This window comes from Schistocerca serialis, chromosome 2 (assembly GCF_023864345.2).
Source record: "Schistocerca serialis cubense isolate TAMUIC-IGC-003099 chromosome 2, iqSchSeri2.2, whole genome shotgun sequence".
Taxonomy (NCBI): Eukaryota; Metazoa; Arthropoda; class Insecta; order Orthoptera; family Acrididae; genus Schistocerca; species Schistocerca serialis.
Window position 1 is genome coordinate 516,088,876 of NC_064639.1, and position 13,355 is coordinate 516,102,230.

Here is a 13,355-nt window from a genome sequence, read left to right on the forward strand (position 1 = left end):
CAGCGCTTGTTTTGCCACGCCATAACTTACCTAACTGTATAAAAGACACCAACCATTTCCTCCACCAACTTCCCACAGTTCCAGTTCCTTTACCACCTGGCACTTTGCTCGTCACTGTTGATGTCACCTCCCTCTCTCCTAACATCCGTAATGCCCATGGCATTGCTGCTATTCAGCACTATCTTTCCCAGCACCCAGCTGACTCCAGACCTACAACGTTCATGCTGGTCACCATATCCAACTGTATCCTCACCCACAATTATGTCCATTTTGAGGGCCCACCTAGAAACAAATCCGTGACACAGCAATGGGCCCATGCATGGCACCAGCCTATGCCAACCTATTCATGAGCATGTAGAGAAATCTGTCCTAACCACCCAGAATCTCAAACCCTTCAAATGGTTCAGGTTCATTGAAGACATCTTCGTGATCTGGACAGAGGGTGAGTACATACTATCCAAATTCCCCCAGAATCTCAATACCTTCTCCCTCACCTGCGTTGACATCTACATCTGTATCTACAAACAAACTCTGCAAGCCTCTGTATGGTGTGTGCAGAGGGTACGTTGTACCATTACTAGTCATTTTCCTTTCTGTTCCACTCACAAATAGAACAAGGGAAAAAAGACTGTTCATTTGTGTCCATGGTCCGTAAGTGAAATGTATGTTGGTAGTAAGATCATTCTGCAGTCAGCTTCAAATGCTGATTTTCTAACTTTTCTCAATAGTGTCCCTTGAGAAGAATGTTGGTTGCATCACCTGTTTAATATACTTTGTGAATACGGTGTGGATAACGAAAGAACTGTGTTAATCAAACATCTTGTCAGACATATTCTGTGCAATAAAATTATGGGCAAAATCTTTGATCATTTTCAAATTTGAACTGAAGAACGATAGGGTAATAGACTGTCTCCACTCCTGTTCAACCTAGTACTCAATATCAGACATTTTAGAAAAAAAAAATACCTGGAATAAATATTAGAACAAAATATAAACAAGTAGACATTAAGTGCTTTGCTTTTTTTTATGATCTAGCAATAGTTACCTGGACTCCTGAAGAAGCAAGCCACTCCATTAAGAAGTTTCGAGACTGCCATCAAGATCAGACTCAGAATCTCTTATGAGAAGAGACAATACGTAGCTTCAAAGAGCTGAAACCTGGCATCACTCACAACCAAGTGTGGCAATGTCTGACAAGTTAAACACTTAAACTATCTACATGGAACTATGGGAAACTCCAACAATGAAACAGTAGCTAAAGGCGCGCACACACACACACACACACACACACACACACACACACACACACACACACACTGGCTGGAGACCAAGTGACCTGCCCTTCTTTTTAAGTGTCCCAAACGTATCGCTCCCTTTTCCCAAATGAATGAACTGTTAGTTCTGAAAGCTAGTTAGTGTGTCCCCTTTAGGTGTGTGTGTGTGTGTGTGTGTGTGTGTGTGTGTGTGTGTGTCGACAGTACTATACATTTCGCCTGCTCAAGCTAAGTACTGACAAGCTTCTGCCTCATAAGTTATTGCTTCAGTCTTATCAAGTTTCCCTTTGATGCAATTAACAGTATATGATCATAGTTCATATTAATACTGTACACTGTGTGCAGGTTTCTATTGAAGTTAGTCCCTTTGGCTACATGTGGTGTATAGGTAACTTCTATGAAGTAATTCTAATAATGAATGAAAAAACTGAAAATGTTAAGTCTTCATTTATTTGTATTTGATTCAAATATGTAAAAAGTGTCTGACTGGGACGTTAAAGTTGTTGAATATTGCTTATAATTAAAACAAAATAGTTGTAAGAATTTTTCCATTGAGAGATCGTGGCAATTTCTTTCGGTTTACTTGTCATGTAAGTACAACATCTGTCTCAAGTATGCTGTACTGTTGACCTGACTCACTTGGCTTGAACAAAATTCCAGGAAATGTGAAACTTTGAGTCTGATTACCAATGTTCCCCTTCTATGGCACAATCTGTATAATGAAATTAATCTCAAAACAGGTTTATATTGGTTTTGTACATTTTCACTGGCACACTATTAACAGTTGAAACTATTGTGATGTTTTATTTTTTGTATAAATTTTGTACTTGTTATAAAAATAATGTCTCAAGAGAAATCTGAAGAACATCCTCATTATAAGCATATTCAACATTATGATTAGAAAATCTGCCAAAACGTTTGTCATGTTAATGTGAGGGTTGACCTGTGAAGTGGATTATACAAAATAGAAGATTCTGTAGATCAAATATAAACTGATATCGAGTTAAAACTTTGAATTCCATCACACAATGCTACGAAAATCATTTCGGGTGATTCCAGATGTTAATGTTTTCTTAAACCTTCTAATGAAGTATAAAATGAACTGAAACTTGCATTCAGCTGTGTCTCCCACAATCAGTTCTATTGGCAAAATGTTTGAAACACTGAATTGTGTATATGGAAATGAAATTTTCTGTGTCTTTTCATCTCTGATGAGTGAGTGCTGCTGTGTACGAAGAAAGAATGAATATTAGTTGAAACTAATTGGAAAACAGCCTAAATATAAATTGTGTACATGACAGATATGACATTTAACCCAGAACACTATTAACAAACTCAACACTATTTATAAACAAAATTTTAACCTTTACTGTAAGTTAAGATACATGTATTTTTGACATTTTAATAGAAATAATTCTTTTGAATCATCGGCATTCAATACACCAATTTTACATGCACTGTGTTTCAGAAAGAAATCTGCACGTGGGCGTGGGAGCTGTTAACCACTGTCTACAATCTACCAGCAGATCGTTTGTATGTTACGTATTTTGGAGGAGATACAGCAGCTGGATTGGCACCAGATGAGGAGTGTCGACAGATTTGGATAAATTTGGGGTAATGTGTTTTAATGCAAGAAACAATAATTTTAAAAGTTTTGTTAGTAGAAACATCTGTGCAGTGTTGGACAGAGTTAGTGTTCACGTTGGGTACTATTGCAGAGAGAGACTTGTGGTCAACAAATTAATTAAAAGTTCCCACTGTGATCTAATTTTCTATTGATAAGAAAGAAAATCTTTGTATAAAATTGTGAGCAAATAGGAAATTGGCTGATAAGACCAAAACACAATCATACCTACTGAAAAAAAAGTCATTGACTGGCAGATAGCAGCAGGAGCAACAGTAATATATTAAAATGTGCATGAATATTTTTTGAAGCTCATTACGCCTAGAAAATAAAGACTGCATGTGGTAACAAAACACACTGTTATTGCACTATAATTCAACATTTATAACTTTTAGGCTTAAAGTGCCACATTTGTCCTTCATGAAGAACTTTCCTGAACTTCGTGATTTTAATTTTATTTAAGTGGTGTATGAAAACCAAAATGTGTGATAACTGTAAAAATAACCAGAGGTTTTCACATGGAAATACGAAGTTTTTTAAGAGTTTTGAAGTTCATCACATACTACACCTCCAGTAATGCATTTGTTGTGTAATGCCCTGTTGTGTATCATCAATCCATTGTATAACAGGAATGCGAATTTGTATGTGTAGAAAAGTGAGGCTTAATGTAAACTAGTACAAAAAGTAAATTTATGCTTGCGTATCCTGCTACTGGTGCACTGGATCTGTATTTGTAAAGAGCAGAGATCAAATACTTGTTTGTCTTCCAACTTTAGGATTTCTGCCATTTCCTTAATCAGTTAAACAAAATGCTGGGGCGATTTTCTTGAAAAGTACACAGCCAGTTTGCTTTCCCATCCTTCCACTATCTGAGCTTGTGCTTGTTCTATGTGAGCTACCATCTCTCTCTCTCTCTCTCTCTCTCTCTCTCTCTCTCTCTCTCTCTCTCTCTCTCTCCCCCTCTCCCCCTCTCCCCCTGCCTCCCTCCCTCCCTCCCTCCCCTTCCCTCCCTCCCTCCCTTTCTCTCATTTTAAGATGATACACCAAAATATTATAATTGTGATTCCTTTTGCTTTTATATGCCTTTCTTCCAATCAATGGAACTCTCACTGTAGTGCAACATAATTAACGTTTGACGATTCCTGACCTACTAGCAAAATATATTCTAGAATGTATAGCTGCATTAATGCACTGTGGTGTTGAACGTCGGTGACACGGCTTCCGTCTTTTATTCAAAGATAGCTATGTGGTAAGCAAGCACACAAGAAAAGTACTCACAACAGTCAAACAGTTTAATGACGACACAAAACTTTACAATCCAGCACAGGCATTTACACCGCAAGTCTGAAATAGCACAGCTGAAAGCAGTATCTAGTATTGTAGCAAAATCCAGTTCACGAGAGCAGAATCCTGGTAATTATCATAAAATTGCAAGCCAGAATGGATTAACTGGCCTCTGCTCCTCGTTATGTCAGTGATTGGTGTCTCGGTGAACTGTGATGGCATCGATAGGTGCCGTCGTGTACAGACCTCAGTCCCCGGGTTGATGGTGCCGCTGGCTGGTGGCTGGCCCCATAATGAACTTAATGAAGGTGTGGGTTATATGTCAATGATGGCTCACTTGGCCGCCTTGCAGAAGTGGAGGTGACATCCAGTCTCCGTCTGGCAGTTCCCTCACCAGTGATGGCAACTCAATTAGTCTTTACTTCATGTGGAAGACACGTGTCGTGGTGGAGGCTCTGGCCTGTGAATGGTTGCAATATGAGTGTGTTACCACATTCCTCTTGCCTTGGGGAGACGACAGTTGGGATGGCTACTGCGATGCTCCAGATCTGTCTGTTGCTGAGTTTCCTTTAGGAATGTAATGTCTTAGGCATTGGGCTGTGCTGAATCCAATGTTGCCAGAAATTCCTGTAGTGTAACATATCACTTTGGTTAAGTGAAGCATTGCACGAGCATTTTCAGAACCAGAGATTACTGATTGTCTCTAAAAAAAAGTTTAATTTTGTAATGAATTAGTATACTGTACCATTTGGATGTACGTTTTATTTATGCACGTATATTATGAAATGGATAGATGCAGCATGTCTGCAAGCCGGTATGATGATAAATGTCACACCATTGTTGTAGTACCCCATGGTTGGGCAGTTTATTGCGTATCACTTGCTCTGCCTTAGAGATATGATGCGACCCATGGAGGAAGAGCAGCTGTGACATTGCCTGTGACTTCACAGGAACAAGAAAAAACTTGTTACATAATCACTCAGTTAGAATCTGTGGACTAAGACAGAACATATTTTGCACACAGTCCTTATTAATGTAATTGTGGTGTTCCTAATAATGAAGCGGTTTTGGACTCAATGGTCATTGTAAACAAGAGCACAGTATATGATATAATGTTTACGAGAAGCATGGTACTTATTTCAAGAATGGATGTTGGATTTCTGCTCCTAATTTCCAAGACAAACTGCAGCAATTCGAGAAAAGAAGTTCAATCATAAGATATTAGCAAGTATGCAGAAATAATAAGATGAGCACGATTAAATAATAGCAAGTTGTAGCTCCTGATCAGACCACACATTGCCATCCAATATCATGGTAAACACCCAATGCAACATCATACCCCCTTGTTGGTGGGAACTGGGGAGTTAGACAGGAAATGGCATTTGTGAAGGTGGCTCCGCTTTGGTCAGAAGTGCTGCAAGTCTGTGGCTGGTGCTGATCCCTCCAGCACCGGGGCTGCAACTGTTGAGCTGGAAGTGGTCTTCATGAAGGTGGCTCTGACCTGGTTGGAAGTGCCGCAGCTCAGTGGTGTGTGTCAACCACTCTAGCTCCAGGGTAGGATATGTTTTGATGTCTGGCTCCCAGAAGGTGTGGATGTGAATGTGCCACAGTGGCACCAGCTTACCTTCTGGTTGCACTTCTTGTGGTAGGCCTTCTCTTGGCTCCAACTGAGGAAGATCCTATAAAGAGCTGAAAAATCAGCTGATGAGTGCTCTGTGTGTTTGGGTGTGTGCAGGGCATGACAAAGGACCAGAGGGGGTCCATTGGCTGGAATGATTATTGGAAAAGTTGGAGTGCTTGGGTGTGATTGCTGCTGACGTGATACAGGTGCACATGGGGGTGGTGGTAGTTGATCCTCCAGACAAAGCCACAGCTGATTTTGGTGACATGCTGTTTGCCCATTGCCCACTAGCAGTGTGAAGATTCGCTGTCTCTGCTGCTTCTGTATATCTGTAAAGGTCCACTGCTCCTGCCGGCTAAAGTGCAGGACCAGATTTGAGTCTTTGGTTTGAATTTCAGTGCTGGCAGTGTTTGGGATGGGTGTGAGACTGGCACCTGTAAGTGTAGCAGAATGAGCAGCTGGTGGACGTTCAACAGCTCTGCTGGGCTCTTTCCATAGCACCACTTTGCCAATTTTGCTTGTTTCTGTGACCCAACATTGCACTATGTTACACAAGTATTCTCATTTGTTTGGTCATTACATTTTCACACCTAATGACCATTGTACAGCTGACTGGTTACAGGATTTTAGGCAATACAGTTGTAACAAATGAGGCTTTGTAACTTGTTGAAATGTCTCATTAAGTGATATTTTCATTTGTTGCAGGGTTCCACCCAGTCATGTACTACCAGGAAGCATGAAGGACAACTTTTGGGAAATGGGAGAGACAGGACCTTGTGGCCCATGTTCAGAACTGCATTTTGATCGGATTGGTGGCCGTGATGCAGCTCACTTAGTTAATCAAGATGATCCAGATGTTCTTGAAATCTGGAATCTTGTGTTTATACAGTATAACAGGTGAGTAAATTTTGGCATTGTTGTGTATTTAACATAACAAAAATTAGATGAGAGAAATCAAAACTAGAGTACAAGTTGTGTGCACTGCTAATCAACTGCAACAAAGCAGATCTTTAATTTATGATAGGGAGACCCTGAAGTGGTTGAGTATTTGAATCATGTTTAAAAAAGTTTGTGGCAACAATGTAAACCTCTTGCAAAAAGTGGATGTGTTTTTACTGTATCTCTGTTTGTTTACATATACAATGCACAGTAATTTAGATATATCTTTCTTTCATTCTGTTTACACTTGCAGAATAGATTGTCATATTAGTTTCATGAGAAGATCCCTATGCAGGTCACAGTGATGTAGAGGTAATCAGTCATCCTGGGTTCAAGCCCAGCCATTGCTTAAATTTTGAATAAAAGCATCAGAAATCATGGCCAAAGGCTGCCAGTATGAGGAGTCAGCTTTGTTCTGTCAACGGCCTTGCCAGAGTGGCCGGAGGAGTGGAGGTAGATTCAGTCCACATTCTTGGCCTTCGCGTGGAAAACTATCCTTAAAAGGTGAAACAAGTTGTTATGACCAATGGCACGTGGATGCAGAAGGCAACAGAAACTGCAGTGTTAAAGGCATGTTATGTGTATCCACAGAGCAGATGGTCTGTAATTGAAAAAGTACCGTACAAACTTTCCTTGAGCATAAGATTTTGGATTAGTCCCCCATCCAGAATTCGGGCAGGGGATTGCCAAGGTGGAAGTAACCATGAGATAAAGACTGAATAACAAGTGAAAGTATAACATTCTGTGAGTTAGGGCATGCATTGTCAGAAATCTGAATGTGGAAAGTAAGCTAGGAAATCTTAAAAGCGAAGTGCTAAGTTTCAGTCTAGATACAGTGGAGGTCAAGAAAGTGGAATGGGAAGAAAAGCATTTCTGATCAGACACTGTGGTAATATCAACAGCAGCAGAAAATGATATAATGAGAGTAGGATATGCTGTGATGAGGAAGGATGGGCAAGAGTGAGTTACTATGAACAGGTCATCGATAACGTTGTTCTCATCAGGATGACAGAAAACCAATATCAACAGCAATAGTGCAGGTAAACATGCTGGTGTCACAAGCAGAAGATGAATTGGTATGGAAAGTATATGAGGATATTGTCAGGGCAATTAAATATGTAAAGAGAGGTGATGATCTAGTAATCATTGGGAGGCTGGAATACTGTGCTAGGGGAAGGAACTCAAGACTGTCTTACAGGAGAGTATAGACTCAGTCGTAGGAATGGGAGACTAAAGCAACCAATAGACCTCTGCAAAAAATTTCAACAAGTAATAGTGCATATGCTGTTCAAAAATCACATGAGGTGGTTCTGTACTTCAAAGAGGCCTGTAGACGTGTTCTTTTCAGCTGGGTTACATCAATGTCACACAGAGATTACAAATTCAGCCCAGGGGCAGATATGGAATCAGATCACAATTTAGTAATGATGAAGAGTGGACTTAGACTTAAGAGGCTCTTTCAGAAGAATCAATATGGAAATAAGTGGGATATTGAAGCACTGGGGAATCATGAGGTGCCTTCGATGTTCTCTAAGGTTGTAGATACTGTTATAATACTACAATAGGCAGTTCAGTTGGAGATGAATGGACATCTTTAAAAAGGGCAAACAGAGAAGTTGGGCAGAGAAAAATAGGTACAAGGAGTGTATCTGTTAGGAAACCTTGAGCAACAGAAGAAAGAATTTATTTGATCGCCAAAAGAAGGAAATACAAAAAGTTCATGAAAATAAAGGAATGCAGCCTTGTAAGTCACAAATGAAACAAATTTAAAAGCAGGGAAGTAAAGATAAAATGGCTGCAGGAAAAATGTGAAAAAAGTTGTGTGAAGGACTAATTCAGCATATAGAAAAGTCAAAACAACCGTGGTGAAAACAAAGGCATAAACATTAAGAGTGGAATTCCACTGTTTAAATGCAGTGAAAAAGGAAATAGGTGGAAATATTTCATTGAAGGTCTCTACAAGCATGAATGAGCTATTAGATGATCTGGTGGAAGAAATGGGTGCCGTTGTGGAAGGTAGAAAGGAAGATTCGGTTTAACGTCCCATCGACATCAAGGGCATTAGAGACAGATCACAATCTTGGATTGTGTCAAGGATGAGGAAGGAAATTGGCCAAGTCCTTTCAAAGGAACCATCCCAGGAATTTGCCTGAAGTGATTTAGGGAAATCAGAAAACCTAAATTAGCACAGCCAGACACAGGTTTGAACTGTCATCCAGAATGTGATTCCAGTGTACTAACCACTGTGTCACCTAGATTGGTGTAAATGCAGATGACAAAGGATCCAGTGTTACTTTAGTCAGACTTTAAAAAAGTCTTAAAGACTTGTAGTCAAAGAAGGCAGAAGGAAGAATTCCTTCAGATTTCTCTGAATTCGTTGGGGGAAGCAGCAATCATATGACTATTCAAGTTGTTTTGTAGAATATGAGTCTTAAGACATATCATCAGGATTTGGAATCATAACATCCACATAATCCCAATGATAGCAAGGGCACATAAGTGCAAGAACTGTTAATCAGCTTAATGGCTTGTGCAGCCAGGTTTCTGACAAGAATAATACACAGAAAAATGAAAAAGAAAATTGAGGATTTGTAAAATGACAATGTTTGCCTTCAGGAAAGGTAAATCAATTAGAAAGGCAGTTCTGATGGTGAGGTTATCAAATACAAGCAAAACTTTTCTTAAATGTTAAGATACATATGTAGGATTCGACAATGTAGTATGGTGCAAGGTTTTCATAAGTATAAGCTACAGTTAGACACATGTAATATACAATATGTCTAAGAATGAAGAGAAACAATAAGGTTTGGAAGGCCAAGAACAAAGTACACAGATTAGAGAGAGTATAAGACAAGGATGTAGCCTTTCTCCTCTACTGTTCGATCTGTACATCGAAGAGTATAAAATAAAAGAAAGGTTCAGGAGTGGGACTGAATTACAGGGTTAGAGGATATTGATGGTAACATTCACTGATGACATTATCATCTGTAGTGAAAGTAAGAAAGAATTGCAGGATCTGTTGAATGGGATGATCAGTCTAGTAATCATGCAGTATGGATTGAGAGTGAACTGAAAAGACTTAAGAAAAATCCAGACACTTTCATACGATTTGTCTATGTACAAAAAGCTTTTGGCAATGTAATATTGTGCTCACAGGTGATACACAGTATGTATGATAATACAATCGGCATTAGAGATCGTGAAGTAGACAAAGTGAAGGGAGTCTGCTACCTTGGAAGTGAAGAACATAGGACAAGTGGAGAAGGGAGCACGTAACAAGCAGACTAGCACAGGCCTTTCTTCCTTCCACAACAGCTCATTCATGCTTGTAGAGACCTTCAATGAAATATTTCCACCTATTTCCTTTTTCACTGCATTTAAACAGTGGAATTCCACTCTTAATGTTTATGCCTTTGTTTTCACCACGGTTGTTTTGACTTTTCTATATGCTGAATTAGTCCTTCACACAACTTTTTTCACATTTTTCCTGCAGCCATTTTATCTTTACTTCCCTGCTTTTAAATTTGTTTCATTTGTGACTTACAAGGCTGCATTCCTTTATTTTCATGAACTTTTTGTATTTCCTTCTTTTGGCGATCAAATAAATTCTTTCTTCTGTTGCTCAAGGTTTCCTAACAGATACACTCCTTGTACCTATTTTTCTCTGCCCAACTTCTCTGTTTGCCCTTTTTAAAGATGTCCATTCATCTCCAACTGAACTGCCTATTGTAGTATTATAACAGTATCTACAACCTTAGAGAACATCGAAGGCACCTCATGATTCCTCAGTGCTTCAATATCCCACTTATTTCCATATTGATTCTTCTGAAAGAGCCTCTTAAGTCTAAGTCTACTCTTCATCATTACTAAATTGTGATCTGATTCCATATCTGCCCCTGGGCTGAATTTGTAATCTCTGTGTGACATTGATGTAACCCAGCTGAAAAGAACACATGTCTACAGGCCTCTTTGAAGCACAGAACCACCTCATGTGATTTTTGAGCAGCATATGCACTATTACTGGTTGAAATTTATTGCAGAGCTCCATTGGTTGCGTTTCTCTCCCATTCCTACAGCCGAGTCTATACTCTCCTGTAAGACAGTCTTGAGTTCCTTCCCCTAGCACAGTATTCCAGCCTCCCAATGATCACTAGATCATCACATCTCTTTACATATTTAATTGCCCTGACAATATCCTCATATACTTTCCATATCAATTCATCTTCTGCTTGCGACATCGGCATGTTTACCTGCACTGTTACTGTTTGTCATCCTGATGAGAACAACGTTATCGATGACCTGTTCATAGTAACTCACTCCTGCCCATCCTTCCTCATCACAGCAAACCTACTCTCATTATATCATTTTCTGCTGCTGTTGATATTACCCCAGTGTCTGATCAGAAATGCTTTTCTTCCCATTCCACTTTCTTGACCTCCACTATATCTAGACTGAAACTTAGCACTTCGCTTTTAAGATTTCCTAGCTTACTTTCCACATTCAGATTTCTGACAATGCATGCCCTAACTCACAGAATGTTATACTTTCACTTGTTATTAAATCTTTATCTCACGGTTACCGCCACCTTGGCAAAACTATTTGTTGCTCAAAATGATGTACAAGGGTACCACTGTGTAAACAAACAGGCAACAGTTCATCCATTTGTGTTCTATTATAAAGATCAAGATAAACTAAAGAGTCCCAGTTTTTGTGTCATAAGTGACTATAGCAGTGCACTCTTTTCAACTGCAATTAACAAACCAAATAAAATTGCTTCACCCTTCCGTAAACAAACTGACCTTCTTCTCTGATGGTACTGCAAGCCTATATAAAAACAAGAAAAATTGTTGACATCTCCTTTCACAAAGAATGATGTAGAATCACACTTTTTTGCATCATGCCATGGGAGGAATGCATGTGATGGAGTTGGCAGCACAACAAAGCGAGCTGTCACTAAAGGTAGTCGGCAGTGGACCGGCTGCGCGGAGTGGCCACGCAGTTAAAAGTGCCATGTCATGGATTGCGCGGCCGCTCCTGCTGGAGGTTTGAGTCTCCCTCGGGCATGGGTGTATGTGTTGTTCTTAGCGTAAGTTAGTTTAAGTAGCATGTAGGACTAGGGATCGGTGACCTCAGCAGTTTGGTCCCATAGGTATTCACCCACATTTGCTGTGGGCCTATGGGAACCATACATTGACACCTCAATAAATGTTTAAATTCTGTAAAGAACAGGTAAAAGGGATTACCTATGTTTTTATAAAATGTGTGGAAATTCAAGAACTCTACACCAGTGTCTTGGAGGAAAGGTTCAGCACTTGTCAGATGATTAAAGGCACATAATTTTTTTGTTATGTCATATGTCAGTCACACAACATGCTCAAGTGTCAGTTCACATCAACATCCCCCAATAGCGAACACCATCAGTACAGAAAACTTGTACCAGCGACACTTAAAAATAGTGGGTTGTGTTTATGGCGAACATTGGTGGATTACTGAAGTTGATAGTATTGATTGCCAAAACCAAGATGTGCATGTTACATTTTACCACCCATCAGGACCAAGGACCTCATTTAAAAAAGTTGAAAAGGATCAAGTCTGAATACCTGTAAAAAACGTACTAAAGAAGCTGTCTCCCCTGTAATTTACAACAGTGACAGGGTGAACTGCTAACCTAATGCCCAAACTGAGTGAAGAAATTTCTCTGTTGTTGAATGAGCAACATAGTAAAAACAAATAAGTTGAAAACAAGATAATGTAATTAGTTGACTCATTTAAAAAAAGTTATCATAGATATGTTTAAATTGTGTAACTGATACACTTTATACATTAGTCAAAATATTGCAGATATTAAAAAATGTATATTACTCTTTTTTTTAAACTTCCCATTGTATCTCAAAGTTGAAATTTATATTGTAGTTTGATACCATAAAGGTCTACAAAGTGTGTAATTTTCAGATTTTTATCTGGTCCTCTAACAGAGATACTGCAAGCCAAAGAATGAAAAAATTTAAAAAATCCATTTTTAAAATAATGTATTTTTTCAGTGTAAGCTTCTCACCATTGAGGCTCTAAAAAGTAAATGTACTGTGTAGTGTAATAACACAAAAAATGTTAAGGCTGAGAAATTACTCCTTCTTTGGAAAAATACTGTTCAAAAATTGAGTTTTTTTAATTTGCGACCAATAAATTTGAGCGATTAAAAGTATATTAAGGAATACATTCATGGTGATCATGGTTTTAATTTATAGCCCAGTGTGTGCTGAATTAAATGTTTCTTATTTGAAAGGCCTGGGGCAACACGTTACTGAATAATTTAAGAAACTGCAGATGCTTATAAGAGCAAAAAACCGCTTGTGGAATGAAACAAAAATGTCTGCCTTTTCTAAATGATAACCACTAAAAATTTTTAAAAAATAATTTTGAATCCACCAAACAGGATGGAATTCACCCTGCAAATACCATTTTTTGCTGAGTGGTCAAGCAACCAGTGTTGGACCAGTTGCAATAGGCTGACCCTAATGGTTAATGTAAAGTCCCCACATGTTACGGGTTCTGATCTTGTCACATGCTTTAATTTTTTTCTTTATAAATCTTTATCAAAATGACTTTGATCATT

General features: G+C 38.9%; 1 protein-coding gene across 1 annotated transcript in view; it reads left to right on the forward strand.

The window, feature by feature from the left end:
* Window positions 1-13,355, forward strand: part of LOC126457482 (alanine--tRNA ligase, cytoplasmic) — a 184,324-nt gene that overhangs the window by 34,937 nt on the left and 136,032 nt on the right. The window contains exons 4-5 of the mRNA XM_050093777.1: window positions 2,743-2,888; window positions 6,509-6,700. Of these exons, the coding sequence (XP_049949734.1) occupies window positions 2,743-2,888; window positions 6,509-6,700 (338 nt within the window). The remainder of the gene's footprint in view (window positions 1-2,742; window positions 2,889-6,508; window positions 6,701-13,355) is intronic.